The 13332-nt window shown below is 36.6% G+C and overlaps 1 protein-coding gene across 2 annotated transcripts in view; it reads right to left on the bottom strand.

Moving 5' to 3' along the window:
* LYPLAL1 (lysophospholipase like 1) overlaps positions 1-13332 on the bottom strand; it is a 31932-nt gene that overhangs the window by 16774 nt on the left and 1826 nt on the right. For both annotated transcript variants that reach the window (XM_089312208.1, XM_089312207.1), the window contains exon 2: positions 9270-9369. Coding sequence is in view for 1 of the 2 variants with exons in the window: in XM_089312207.1 (XP_089168333.1) it covers positions 9270-9369 (100 nt within the window). In the remaining variant the exon portion in view is untranslated. The remainder of the gene's footprint in view (positions 1-9269; positions 9370-13332) is intronic.

Below are 13332 nucleotides of genomic sequence, written 5' to 3'. Positions count from 1 at the left end.
TAACCCTCTACTAAGTGAAGAATTCAACAAATAGTAATAAAGAAAATACATTGTTCTTCAAAAGTAGAGACAAGAGCTGTAAACAATAATCAATTCTCAAACTGTCAATTTTGCTCCTATCATTTAAAAGAATTACATTTTTTGTACTCTGTTAGCTACCACAAATCAGGAAAACACATGATATTTGTCTTACAGGATACATTCTAGAGCTCTTTATTAGGTTTTCAAAACTTATTTGCTTTTTGATGTGCTTCATAGTTATTTTTTTTAAAAAATACATCATGGAAATCCTTCCATTTGATAAAGTTCTGATCATCCTTTCACATGGTTATCTTCTGCTCTATGATAAATATATTCTGCAATTTAATAGGCCATTCCCCTAACAATTGGCATTCATTTGGTACCCAGGTTTTGGCCACTAAGAGAAATGATTCATTAAACATATATGCAGACATGTTTTCATGTACTAGGGGTATATATGTATATATGTATGTATGTGTCTATTTATTTTACTTAATAAGTACTGAGACAGACAGCCAGGGTGAGCTCCTATTTGCTGATTCACTTCCCAAAGATCCACAACCAACTGAAGACAGGAACTGGTCAATCCCAATCTCCCACATGAGTGGCAGAGGCCCAACCACTTGAGCCATCACCCTCTGCCTCCCAGGGTACACACTAGCAGAAAGTGGAATGCTGAGATGGAGACAGGATTTGAACCCAGGCATTCCATTATGGGATGTGGGTGTTCCAACCAGCAGCTCAACTGCTAGTCCAAATGGCCATACCTACACTGGGGTATGGAACAGAGTCCAACTCTGTTCAGCCCACTGGGGTGAAAGCTATAACTTCTGTCTTAATAGATGCTTCAAAGTAGCTTCTGTAAAGGTTGTAAAAATTCACCTTTTCACAATAAAGGTAACTGTGTTAACATACTTTAAAATGTTACCATTTGAGGCCAGTGTTGTTAAGCTGCCTCCTGCAACATCAGCATCCCATTTGGGACTGGTTCATGTCCCAGCTGTTCCACGTCCAATCCTGCTCCCTGCTAATGTGCTAATGTGGCAGAGGATGATGGCTCAAGTATTTGGGCCCCTGCATTCATGTGGGAGACTCAGATGAAACTCCTGGCTCCTGGCTTCAGCCTGGCCCAGCCCTGGCCATTGCAGCCATGTGGGGAGTGAACCAGCTAATGGAAGATCTCTGTGTATCTTCCTCTTGAATAAATCTTTTTTAAAAAATTATCATTTAAAGGAACCTATTGAAGTTTAAAAATGAACTTTACTGAGGTATTACACACAGAAAAGTATACACTTTTAGTACACATTTCAAATACTTTTTGGAGTGCAGCCACATTTACATAATGATAAAAAAATACTAGCTTTCCTCAGAAAACTCCATCATACCTCTTGGTGAGCAATTCCTATACACTTGCCAGTTAACCACAAGCATTTCTATTAACAAAAAGAGATGTATATACTTAAAAATTTCACATAACTGGAACTGTGGATTGATGCTACTTGCAGTTCTTTTTCTATTGGATTTTTAAAAAAGTTTTGGTTTAGAATAGCACTCTTTATTACTGTTAAATATTTGTCATCTGCATCTCAAGTTTATTTTTCCAAATTTATGTTTGAATGTTGATACTAAGAGGATATATTTCAGATTCTCATTTTGATCAAAGACTTCACGTTTGATACTCTTTTTAAAAATTAAATATTCAGATTTCCTGATTTATTTAAGAAGCTTTTCCCAATCCACAGAATCCAGATTTTCTACTAAGATTTTTATTCTATTCTTTACTTTTAAATCTTGAAATGTGGGAGAACTTATTTCAAATAAAGGGTGACCTAAGAGTTCATATTAATTTTATACCATATGAATAATCAACTGTTTTGAACAGAAGGAAAGAACAGAGAAAAGGTGAAACTCCATCTTGGTCATTTATTTAACATTATAGGTCTACTTTATCTATTCTCTCTTCACCTGAGTTCTGTGAGAAAATTAAGTGCTAATACCTAAGACCTATACCATGTAATGAACTGACTTCTCTTCAACGCATCTACAGTGGTACTTGCTCTTTACTATCTTTGGAGAAAAATCAAGAAAAGAGTCACTCAAACAATTTTCCATGTTTTGCCATTCAGAGGAAGGAGCTGGGTTGCAAAAGGCTCCACTGTGTCCCACTACTTTATCAGTTGATTTCATTTGACCATCTCACGGCGGTTTTGCAGCATCTTCTGAAGTTGTGCAAGGAAAGGCCCACTATCCTTACCGTAATCACCATTAGTCTATTTTTTTCACAACTGTCCACCTATTCTTAGGCATCCATTATTCTTTCTTTATCCAATAAAGTAATCAAAACATTTGGTAAACTTTAAAATACTTTCAAATCTAAAAAATCCTTTCCGAGTTTAAACCAATACCGTCTTATTGTCTGAGAATTAACATTTTATGACATCTGTGACAGGAGGACAGAGTTGTACAGTGTAAGCTTTTAGCACTTCTCCTGCGTTGTCCTCCACCCAGGATCTCAACTGCAGCAGAAAAGACAAAACCTTGCACCAGCTCTCTGCTACCACCTCACTGCCACCCAAAGCCCAAACTCTGCCTTGCTCACATAAGCCTCCTTATCCCAGAAGCCAACTGCCTTAAAAAGTAGAGACAATTGGAATCAGAAAGGGAAAGAAGGCGGAAAGCATTCAAGCCTTTTACCTCTCAGAATCCCTTCTTAGCATTAACTTTCTTAAAGCACTCGAAATGAAAGCTGGTGCTATCCACATAGTCACTGTCAGACAAAATGAAATACCAATCTGTATTCCAATTGCCCCTAAAAACATGTAAATTTCTAAGTCAAAACTGAATATACAGCACTCACTATAAAGTTCAAATTAGGCTGTTACCCTTTTGAGTTATTTCTACATCCCTTTCCATTTTTCTCTGCTATTTGTCTGTCTAAGCACTTAAATAAGGATGATATCATAGGCTAAAATGTGAATCATTCTGGGAACTCATCCATTAATGGAAAAAATGATATTCCTGTAACTTTTTTTCTTCGACAATGCTTTAATTATTTAGATATAGATGCTCCATAGAGGTAGAACCCCAGTGCAAGTATTTTACTAATACAGTAGCTTTGTATTTTCTCAGGTCTCTAAGAAAATTTTCTTTCAAAGGGAATAATCAAAAATTTAATCAAAGAATAATTTTAAAGTTTTTTCTTTTTGCTAAAAAACATAATCAAGAACACATAACTCTCCAAATATGTTAGAATAACCTTTAAATAAAGCATGAAAGATTGTTTTTAAAATAGCTAAAAAAAAAACCTGGCACATATGTTATACTCATTCACCTCCATCCACAAATAAATCACTTTATTAGCTGGTATAAAACTGCTCAGACATTACCACAATAAATAAATATGCTCAGCAAAGAACATCTGTGTGACTCCTAAATCAATCAATCAATCAATGAGCCCATTACACATTGGTAAGTTATTAAGCTAGAATAAATTGTCCAAGGTTATTTAAGAAATGGTATCAGATTGACACCAAGTTCTGTTTTGATCTGTATTCCCTTAAAGTCATAAAATCAAAGGTGATTCATAACCTTTAGGATGATCTGGCTTGTCTGGCTTCTTGTTCTCATTTCATCTCACTTCCCTGAGCATTTTTCAAGTTCCAGGTACACTTCCTATTTCTTCTCTTCCAACAACACAAGCTCATGATTGAGCCAAGGGAACCGTACCTGATCGTGCCCCTACCTGGAATGCTCTTCACCATCTTTCTGCATGCTGGGCTCCCTCTGATCATTCGGGTCTCAGCTTAAATGTCACTTTCTCAGAGGAGTCTCTGACTCTCCCACAGGATGTTTGCCTCCCCTCCACCCTGTAACACACATAGATCCTCTCCATTCCACTGCCCTCCCTAGATACCATCTGTCACTATCTGAAATTATAATGTTTAAATTTTCTTTTATTTTCCATCTCTATGTGAGTACTCTGAGAGCACGGATTCTACATTTTCTGCAATAATAGCCTCAAGGCCAAGACCAAAACTTGATATACAGTAGATATTAAGTAAAGATTTTCTTCATGACAAATGCCAATAATTGTTTGTGTCACTTGCAAGTAATTTGTATCACTTAGAAATAGCTGAATGCCTAAAGTTATTTTATATGTGCTTTGAATATTTTGATTTAATTTGAATATTTTAACTTAATTTGATTTTATATAAAATAATCTTTTGAGAGGCTTAGAAATAGACAAAAAAAGACAGGTGGAGAGAGAAAAAGATATAGGGACAACTTCCCTCTACTGTTTTACTCCCCAAATTACCGCAACAGCTGAGGAAGGGCAAGGCTGAAGCCAGGAGCCAGGATCACAATTCTGGTTTCCCATGTTGGGGGGCAGAATCCCAATTACTTGAGGGTCTGCATTAGCAGGAAGCTGAAGTCAGCAGTCAGAGTTGGGAACAGAACCCAGGCTCTCTGATGAGGGACACAGATGTGTTAACTGATGAGTTAAATGTCAGTTTCCATATCTTTTGATTTTAACTCTTACAAAATCTATACTGCAACTTCTAAAAATATGCCCAAATTTTTCTTTAGTTGAACCTAAAAAAAGATTTCTAAGAAAAAGGTTTTTACCTATTAACAGGTATTTAAACACACTATTTAACATACTTGCCAAAGAAATAAACTATTTCTTCAGCTTAGCTATTTTTCAGTAGGACTTCTTAGTAGTGTACTTGTTGGGTACATCTACTGATGTCAGGACAGTGATCATCTAACACCATGCATTAGACAGGAATCCTAAGTGTTGGAGTAAAGATTAATCCATTGTTTACTTCCCATAAATAAAAAGTGCCTACATTTATTTTACAATATGTATTTAACAAAAATGTAAGCATGATCTTTATGTGGAAAAATAATGAAGTGAAAAGTAGAAGCACCATTAAAATCTTACTACTTTTAGACTATTTTAAAAATACTAAGAGAAACTGTATCATACAAATTATAAAAGGCTTGTTAAAAATTGTTATATTTTGTGAAAAAATGAAAATTCTAAGATTAAGCCCAAATTATGAAAACTTCTAATTGTAGGTACAGCTCAAATATGTCACAAATATGGGTACTTTAATTAAAGTATTCAAATTAACATAATGAGGAAAAATAAAGTAATATTTTCCACCTAAATTAACAAAGCAAACTAATTGCTTTTACTTATTATGTCCCTTCTTAGCTGAGTATTTTATTTTATTTATTTTTTTACTTTATTTTTTTTTCACAGGCAGAGTTAGACAGTGAGAGAGAGAGACAGAGAGAAAGGTCTTTCTTCCGTTGGTTCACCCCTCAATTGGCCGCTACAGCCGGCGCGCTGCGCTGATCCGAACCCAGGAGCCAGGTGCTTCCTCCTGGTCTCCCATGTGGGTACAGGGGCCCAAACACTTGGGCCATCCTCCACTGCCTTCCCGGGCCGCATCAGAGAACTGGACTGGAAGAGGAGCAACCGGGACAGAATCCAGCGCCCCAACCGGGACTAGAACCTGGGGTGCCGGTGCTGGCGCCGCAGGTGGGGGATTAGCCAAGTGAGCTGTGGTGCTGGCCTCTTAGCTGATTAAAAACTGTATTAAATACAGTTGAGGAGGAAAGGAATACTACATAGCCAAATTGGTAATTCACAATTTAATCAAGACACAATATGCTGTAATAGACTACAACTGAGTTAAGTACAATAGATTATTGTTCTCGTCTTCCGTTCTTTAACATGTGGGTGGAGTTTTCAACATAAGCAAATGAAACACTGTGACAACTATAACATAAGGTAGGGGAGATAAACGGACCTCTCTTTATATAGTTTAAAGCTTCTACAGTTCACTGAAAGTCGTAAAAATTACCCCTAAGAAGTCGAAAGGTTTGTTATAGATACTTATATCCATAAATATTTGGCTTGGGAAAAGCTATACTTCAATGATGGGATATTTTAGATAAATTATAGGACAAAACTGCTTAATGAATAGGTCATTAACGGTGCATACTAATTAAATGACATCACTGCAAAGATTTAAAAATCCAGATGTTATCCTCAGATATCCTTGTGGGAGTAACACAGATGGATAGTCAATGAAATGCATACAGTACAGAAAACCTTAAGGTGATGAAAGAAAAAACTGGAGACACACACAGTACTAGAAATCTGGACTATATCAAGTAGTGTGCAGCAAAGGGCAAACATTTGGTCTAATGGTTAAGACAGTGTGCAGTAAAATGTTGAAGGAAGAAACCCTGGTGCACATTTTAAAAGATTGTTAAAGTTTACTTTTATAACATATTAATTACATTAAGTGGTGACAGTTAAGGACAGCATGTACCACTTGTCTCCTTCTGGTGTTATCTGAATATCATAAACAAGGTAGATGATACAGGAGTCTTCCTATTAGCAGCTCAAGAAACACTGTTGTAATACGAATAGATGGAAGGCAGCAGAGATGTTTATGCTCCCAAATGAGGCAAAACCAAGCAAAGCCAAGCCAAGAAAGCTGTGCCCAAACTGCATTAAAACTATTACTGTTGAAGTCTAAGGATGAATAACTACCGTCCCTTAGTACCTACATTTCTGTTTTTTACCCCCAAAAACACGCTTTTAAAAGCTCACGTAGTGGGCTGGTGTTGTGGCACAGCAAGTAGAGCTGTCACTTATGATGTCAGCATTCCATATGAGCTCCAGTTTGAGTCCTGGCTGCTCCACTTTTGATACAGATCCCTGCTAATGGGAAAGCAGCAGAAGATTCCCTGCCACCCATGTGGGAGACACGTATAGAATTGCTGTCTCCTGGTTTTGGCCTGTTCCTGGTGCAGCCATTGTGGCCGTTTGGGGAATGAAAAGTGAATGGAGGATCACTCTCTCCACACTCCCTGCTCTGCCCAGTAACTCTGTCTTTCAAATAAATAAAATAAATCTTAAAAAAAGGAAACACATCAGCAAAAATTATTCTAAAATTAAAATGTAACTAACTAACTTTGTTAGATTCTATGTTAAGTGCTTAGGAATATTATATCCCTAAGTGTCCGTTAGGATCCAGCAGTGAGCATGATATATAAATAAGGTAGAGAGCAAGGAATACATATATTTAAGGTAGAGAAAATACAGCTAATTACAATACAGTATGCTCAGTACTATCTCTCATCACTGACCTGACTGCCTCATAGGACTAGCCAAAGCTGTCTATTCCTTTTTCTAACACAGCAGCCTAAATGCTCCCAGCGAAGAGCCTTCACTCCAGCACATCCCCAGTTTTGCTCCCACAAATTGAGCTTCCTTTTCTATGTTAAGAATAGTTAACTAGGTTTGTTTCCAAATTTGTTTATGCTATTTTATTTTCTATTGCAATTAGATAATTTAATATTTAACATAAAAGCTTGGAAATGTTTTATAATTTCTAACTAAAAGTAAAAACTTGAACAAATGAGTATTCTACTGAGGTAAAAATGATGAATTGGTCTATAACATTACTTCTGAACATGCTGATATAGAAACTCCTTTCTAAGGTCTAAAACTACTGTCCAAAGTGGTAAACCCTAGACACGTATGGTAGTACAGCATTTAAAATGCAGCTACTACAGCAAGAGAACCAAATGTTAATGTCACTATGTTTAAGTTTAATTAATTTAGCATCCAAATTGAGATGTGCTATGGATGTAAAATGTACACAAGGTTTCAAAGATTTGGTATGAGTAAAAGAAAGCAAAATATCATTTTAATTACACATGATTATTTTGGAAATATTGAGTTAAATAAAAGATATTAATATTACCTTTTTTTTCCTTTTTCTTAATATGATGCCAAGGAAATTTAAATTTATATATGTAGTTTTTATTATATTCCTGTTGGTCAGTGTGGTCTAAAACAATGATGATCTGTCCAAATAACTACTAATCATGAAAACATACAACAGAAAGTTACTATGAATTCAGTGCATCATTTCAGTGATACTATGCTAAATCACAAAAGCATCACAAATAATGCTTAGTGCATCTGGAGACTTCTGGACTCAAATATTTCCAGCATAAGGTTTGAAAAACATTGGTCAAGAATTCATATTGCAATTGGTGATAAAATATGAAATAATGATGAAATGTATTAAATCCCATAATCATGTTTTGAAATGTCTTCCCTACAAATCATCAGACTGCATTTATATTTAAGCTGAAATGCATTTATCTTTCTTATATCCACACAAATATCATTACCTTTTTCCTTCCTAAATTTGCCCATCCTAAAAACAAGTGACAAGCACTTCTGACATTTTCAAAGGTGTTCAACTTATATAACAAAAAATAACCTCTTGGTCAGCAGGTCTTTTATCTGTATGACCAAAGTTAATTATACTAAAATAACTTTTTTTGAATCTTGACTCATCATTTATGTGTTCAAGCTCTTTCATTTCTATCAGCTGAGGTAAATAAAGCCTTATTAGTAAATACAAAAATGTCCTTGAAATACTGGTTCTATTACTAATTAATACTAAATTAATGAAAAAAATCAAGCCAAGTATTTGCATAAGTACACAAGTAGACTTAATAAGTTCAGATCAAGAATAAACAATGAGAAAACAGGTTGGGTACATAATTTCATACACACAAAAAATTTGCAAACATATTAAAAGCAAACATTCAGAATAAAAAACTATGCAGAGGCTAATTTAATATTTATAAAAAGAAATCTGACTTCAACACTATAATATTATTGTGAACTGTGTCAAGCACACAGGTTATCTAACCTGATGATTTACTAGGTAGTCAATTTCATATTCCTATTTTGTTCTGCCAACTCAAAAAGCATAACATTATTTCTAAATAATCTTTCTGAATGCAGAAAGAATGTTATAAAATGCTTCTCCAGAGATTACAATCTTTGCCTTGGCTAAATCATTACAAAGATTAGACTCACTGAAGTTCTTGAGTTTCCTTGAAGGGTGAATTAGGGAAAGAGAGGAGTCTTAAAGATGACAATCTGAAATGCCAGAGTACATACAGTCCAGTAGGTACATCTTGGTCAGTTTCAATTCACAGTTTCAGGAGTGTTTTAGAGAAGGGAATTACTCACCTGACAAAACTCCCAAAAGTACAAATGCAAAATAAAGAACATGTTCTGGAAAAAAATGTATCCTAATTTAAGAAGTAAGCTTAAAGACCCTTTAGTTGGCATCTATTTATATACATTTTATGCCACAGAGTCATACTGAGCAGTGAGATAAATTACTACATACCTGCTAGGAGCTGTTGGATAAATAATTTTTATGTGCTGGAATGTTAAATCTTGATTTAAAACTTGTTTGATCCATGTTCTCAGTCCTAGTCCAGAATCACCTGTTGAATGACAAAGTCTAAAGTAAAATAACCATTTTATTAATATAACACATTAAAAGCAGTCTGTAAGTATCATGTCACACAGATGCTGGAATAAGAGATAAGAAAATATTTATACATAAACATAACTGAATAGACACTGATATGAATTGATCAGGCATTAATAGCTTGGATTACTTTACTCCTTGCTTTACCACTGAACACCTTAAAGGACTTGTTTAAGCTTGAGTTTTAGGTTTACTCATTTACTTCATGGGTATAGCAGGAACAAAATTGATTTTTCTAAAAATAAATTTTTGTATCTCTGATTTTTAACACTATCATGTCTTAGCTTACTCTAAAAAGAACTAAGTTCCAAAGTGATCATACTGAATTTTTTAGTTGGAGCAACTTAATACATTTTTATTGGTTTCAAACAGGAACAACCTTTCCAAAAGGATATGAAGTCTTTCATTTTTAACTTGAATGAAATAGAATTTAACTTTGATAACATGATCTGAAACAGTGATCATATATTCCATGGTTTAAAATAACCAAAATTCATGCAAGGATTGCTGTATGTGTATGTGCATTCAAAAAGGGGAAGGAAATATAGGCCCATTCTATGTAGAAGAGGAAATTTTAGAGTTCACATCTTAATTTTTTAATCAATCATTAGAAATCAATTCCACCAGATACTACCTGAGAGGCAGTGATGTGCAGGGCGGGGGTAGGATGGGGAGTTGGGGAGGTGAGGAGTGGATAGAGTCCTTACTCCCACTAAGTGTGTATCCTATTATGAGGAGTAGCCATCAAATAATCACAAAAATAAATACAAATTATAAATGTAACCACTGCCAACATGAAACACTGGGTGCAGAGGGGTTTACTATGTTCAGAATTGACCTACTAGTTAGTCAGGGATAACTTCACTAGAATATCTGCTCCACACAGCAAGGTTCATTTTGTTTTATCCACTGAGCTATTTGTTCATCTACTGCTAGGAATAGAACTGATACAAACTAGGTATCTTAATATATGGTTGTTGCATGGTCTGAACTAAAATCTGCAGGAAGGTGACAAGTGAAGTGCAGACAGAAAAAGCATCTCAGACAGTGAAGAGGCAAGTGTTTAAGACCCTAGACAGGAGACATAAGTGTGACATCTGAGAACTGAAAAGCAGAGAATGAGAGGAACGCTGACTGTAACATGAGGTTGGAAAAACTAAGAACCTGACAAATCCCAAGACCATGGGGAAGTCATGAGTACCTTTTACAAAAAGGTGGCATGATTCTAAAGGATCACTCTGGAGGCTGTAATTTTAGGGGGACAAATATAGGTGTGGGGAGTTCAGTTACAACACTACCGTTTAGGTGACTGACGCATAGACTAAGGGGATAGCAGTATACACAGAAACTGATAATGGAGATATTTAGGAGGTAAAATTAATAGGGACTGGTAATATATGAGGGGGCAATGGTAAAAGATTTCAAGAATGACCTTTACGATTTTGGTCAGAGCACCTGGTTGAACAATAGTATTATACACCAAGGTAGGAAATACAAGGTAGGAAAAACAAGTCTATACAATATAATAGATACAAGGTCTTATGCCAGGAGTTGGTTGAACAAAGCATGGCCAGCCAGAGGGAAGGACACAAATCCAGCCAATATCTTCAAGGAATATAAGCTAATTAAAGATTTTGCATTTTTAATTATGCCACAAAAAAGAAGAGGGGAAAAAGACCTGATGTGGCCCACAAAGCCTGAAACACTATTTGATCCAGTAAAGAAAAAGCATGATGAACCCCACCGCACACAACACAGATGCCAATACCATCTAGAATACCATCTTTTGCTCTCCTGACTCCAGGCACACGAGCCTTACTACTTCCCCTGAAGTGTCAGGAATTCATCATGGGGCCTTTGTCTCAACTTTTTCCTTGTCTGGAATAGTCAAACCCAACATCCACATGATTACACGCACTCAAGTCTAGCTGCTTCACTGTTATCATCACACTGAGGTACATTCTGATCACCCTATTTAAAACCGTAACACCCTCATACTTTCTGTCCCCCTTATCCACTTTTTTTCTCATTGAACTCACTATACTCTACTATTATTATTTATTTCCTCTATTAGATTATAAGCTTCATGAGAGCTCAGACTTTGTTTGTTTTGTTCAGTGGTCTGTGCTGTAGAACAGTGCCATGTGCACGGGTAGTCACATGATGTATTTCCTGAATGAATGGGTTAAAGAATGAATGTCCTGGGGCCAGCGCCTTGGCTCACTAGTTTAATCCTCCGCCTGTGGCACCGGCATCCCATATGGGCGCCAGGTTCTCGTCTCGGTTGCTCCTCTTCCAGTCCAGCTCTCTGATGTGGCCCAGGAGTGCAGTGGAGGATGGCCCAAGTGCTTGGGCCTCTGTACCCGCATGGGAGCCCAGGAAGAAGCAGGTGGCTTCTGGCTTTGGATCAGCGCAGCACCTGCCATAGTGGCCATTTGGGGGGTGAACCAATGGAAGGAAGACCCTTCTCTCTCTCTCTCTCTCTCTCTCACTGTCTAACTCTGTCAAATAAATTTAAAAACAAAAATGTTTTTTGAAAAAAAAAAGAATGAATGTCTATCAGGCAGTTGGATAAACAGGTCTAGAGCTCAAAGGAGGCCTACAATGAAGAGACACATTTGTGTCAACAGTATAAAAAAGACTCTTCAGGTTTACACGCAGTTTAGTCTGGGGAGAAAAATGTAGAGTAGGAAGAGTAGACCTAAATCTAAATTTTGAGGAACCCCATTGTGAATGTCCAAGTACAGGAGGAGGATGAGTTTGCAAAAGAAACCAGAGGGAAAAAATAGCGGTAGGAAGAAAACAATTCAAACAAGAAGATTGAAAAGTCTGCTAAATTTAGCAACTGACATTACCAGTGACTTTACAAGTGACAACTAAGTCAGCTCATTGAGACATATTGTATGGGGGGAAAAAGCCATAAATTAGATACATAGGGTTTGGCTTTTGTGATCCTTATAATTTAGACTAGAACACAGACATTTGAGGTGATAAGTATGATGACTACCATTGAAACAAGAACTATAGCATCCTATGGGAACAAAAAACAGCACAAATTAATCTGAGACTGAAAAAGCTAATTGAACTATCATTTATTTTTATCTTCCTAAAATAAGTTATTTCTTTAGTATTTCCATTAGGAAAGGCTCAAATGAAGCTGGCTTTCTATATTTTACACCCCCATATATTTTTTAGAGGCTGTTACATCCTAGAAAAGATCTCAAGCTTTTAAGATTTCTTTAAAAAACACAATGTCCCTAAACATACTTTTCCAGTCTTAAAAATACTAATGTTACAAAAAAACAACTATCCATCCATTCACAATGTTCATTTTTAGGCAGTTTAGTCCAATAGTATGATAACATTCTTAAACTTGGTTTGCTCCTCTTTGGATTAACCAAAAGCCAAACATTTCCTCTAACCACACATATCATAAAATCTGAAATAAAATCATTAGCCTCTACCTTGAATAATAAAGACCTATTCTCAATAAAAGCTTCATTTACTTCAGTAAAGATTTAAATATATGGAAACCACATTGTACTTCCATACTTGGCAAAATTATTTGGGTAAATTCTTTGTCCAAAGTACAAAGGGGAATGTTTATATATAATGCATGACTCTGGGTTTCAGAGATATGTCATCCAGCGCTGTGGCTCACTAGGCTAATCCTCTGCCTAGCGGCGCCGGCACACGGGGTTCTAGTCCCGGTCAGGGCGCCAGATTCTGTCCCGGTTGCCCCTCTTCCAGGCCAGCTCTCTGATGTGGCCAGGGTGTGCAGTGGAGGATGGCCCAAGTCCTTGGGCCCTACACCCCATGGGAGACCAGGATAAGTACCTGGCTCCTGCCTTCGGATCAGCGCGGCGCGACGGCCGCGGCGCGACGGCCACAGCGTGCCGGCCGCGGCGGCCATTGG

Source organism: Oryctolagus cuniculus, chromosome 13 (assembly GCF_051225735.1).
Source record: "Oryctolagus cuniculus isolate XC-2025 breed Fujian yellow rabbit chromosome 13, ASM5122573v1, whole genome shotgun sequence".
NCBI classification, from domain to species: domain Eukaryota; kingdom Metazoa; phylum Chordata; class Mammalia; order Lagomorpha; family Leporidae; genus Oryctolagus; species Oryctolagus cuniculus.
The sequence above is the reverse complement of the archived record's forward strand: the minus strand, read 5'-3'. Positions and strand labels throughout refer to the sequence as shown.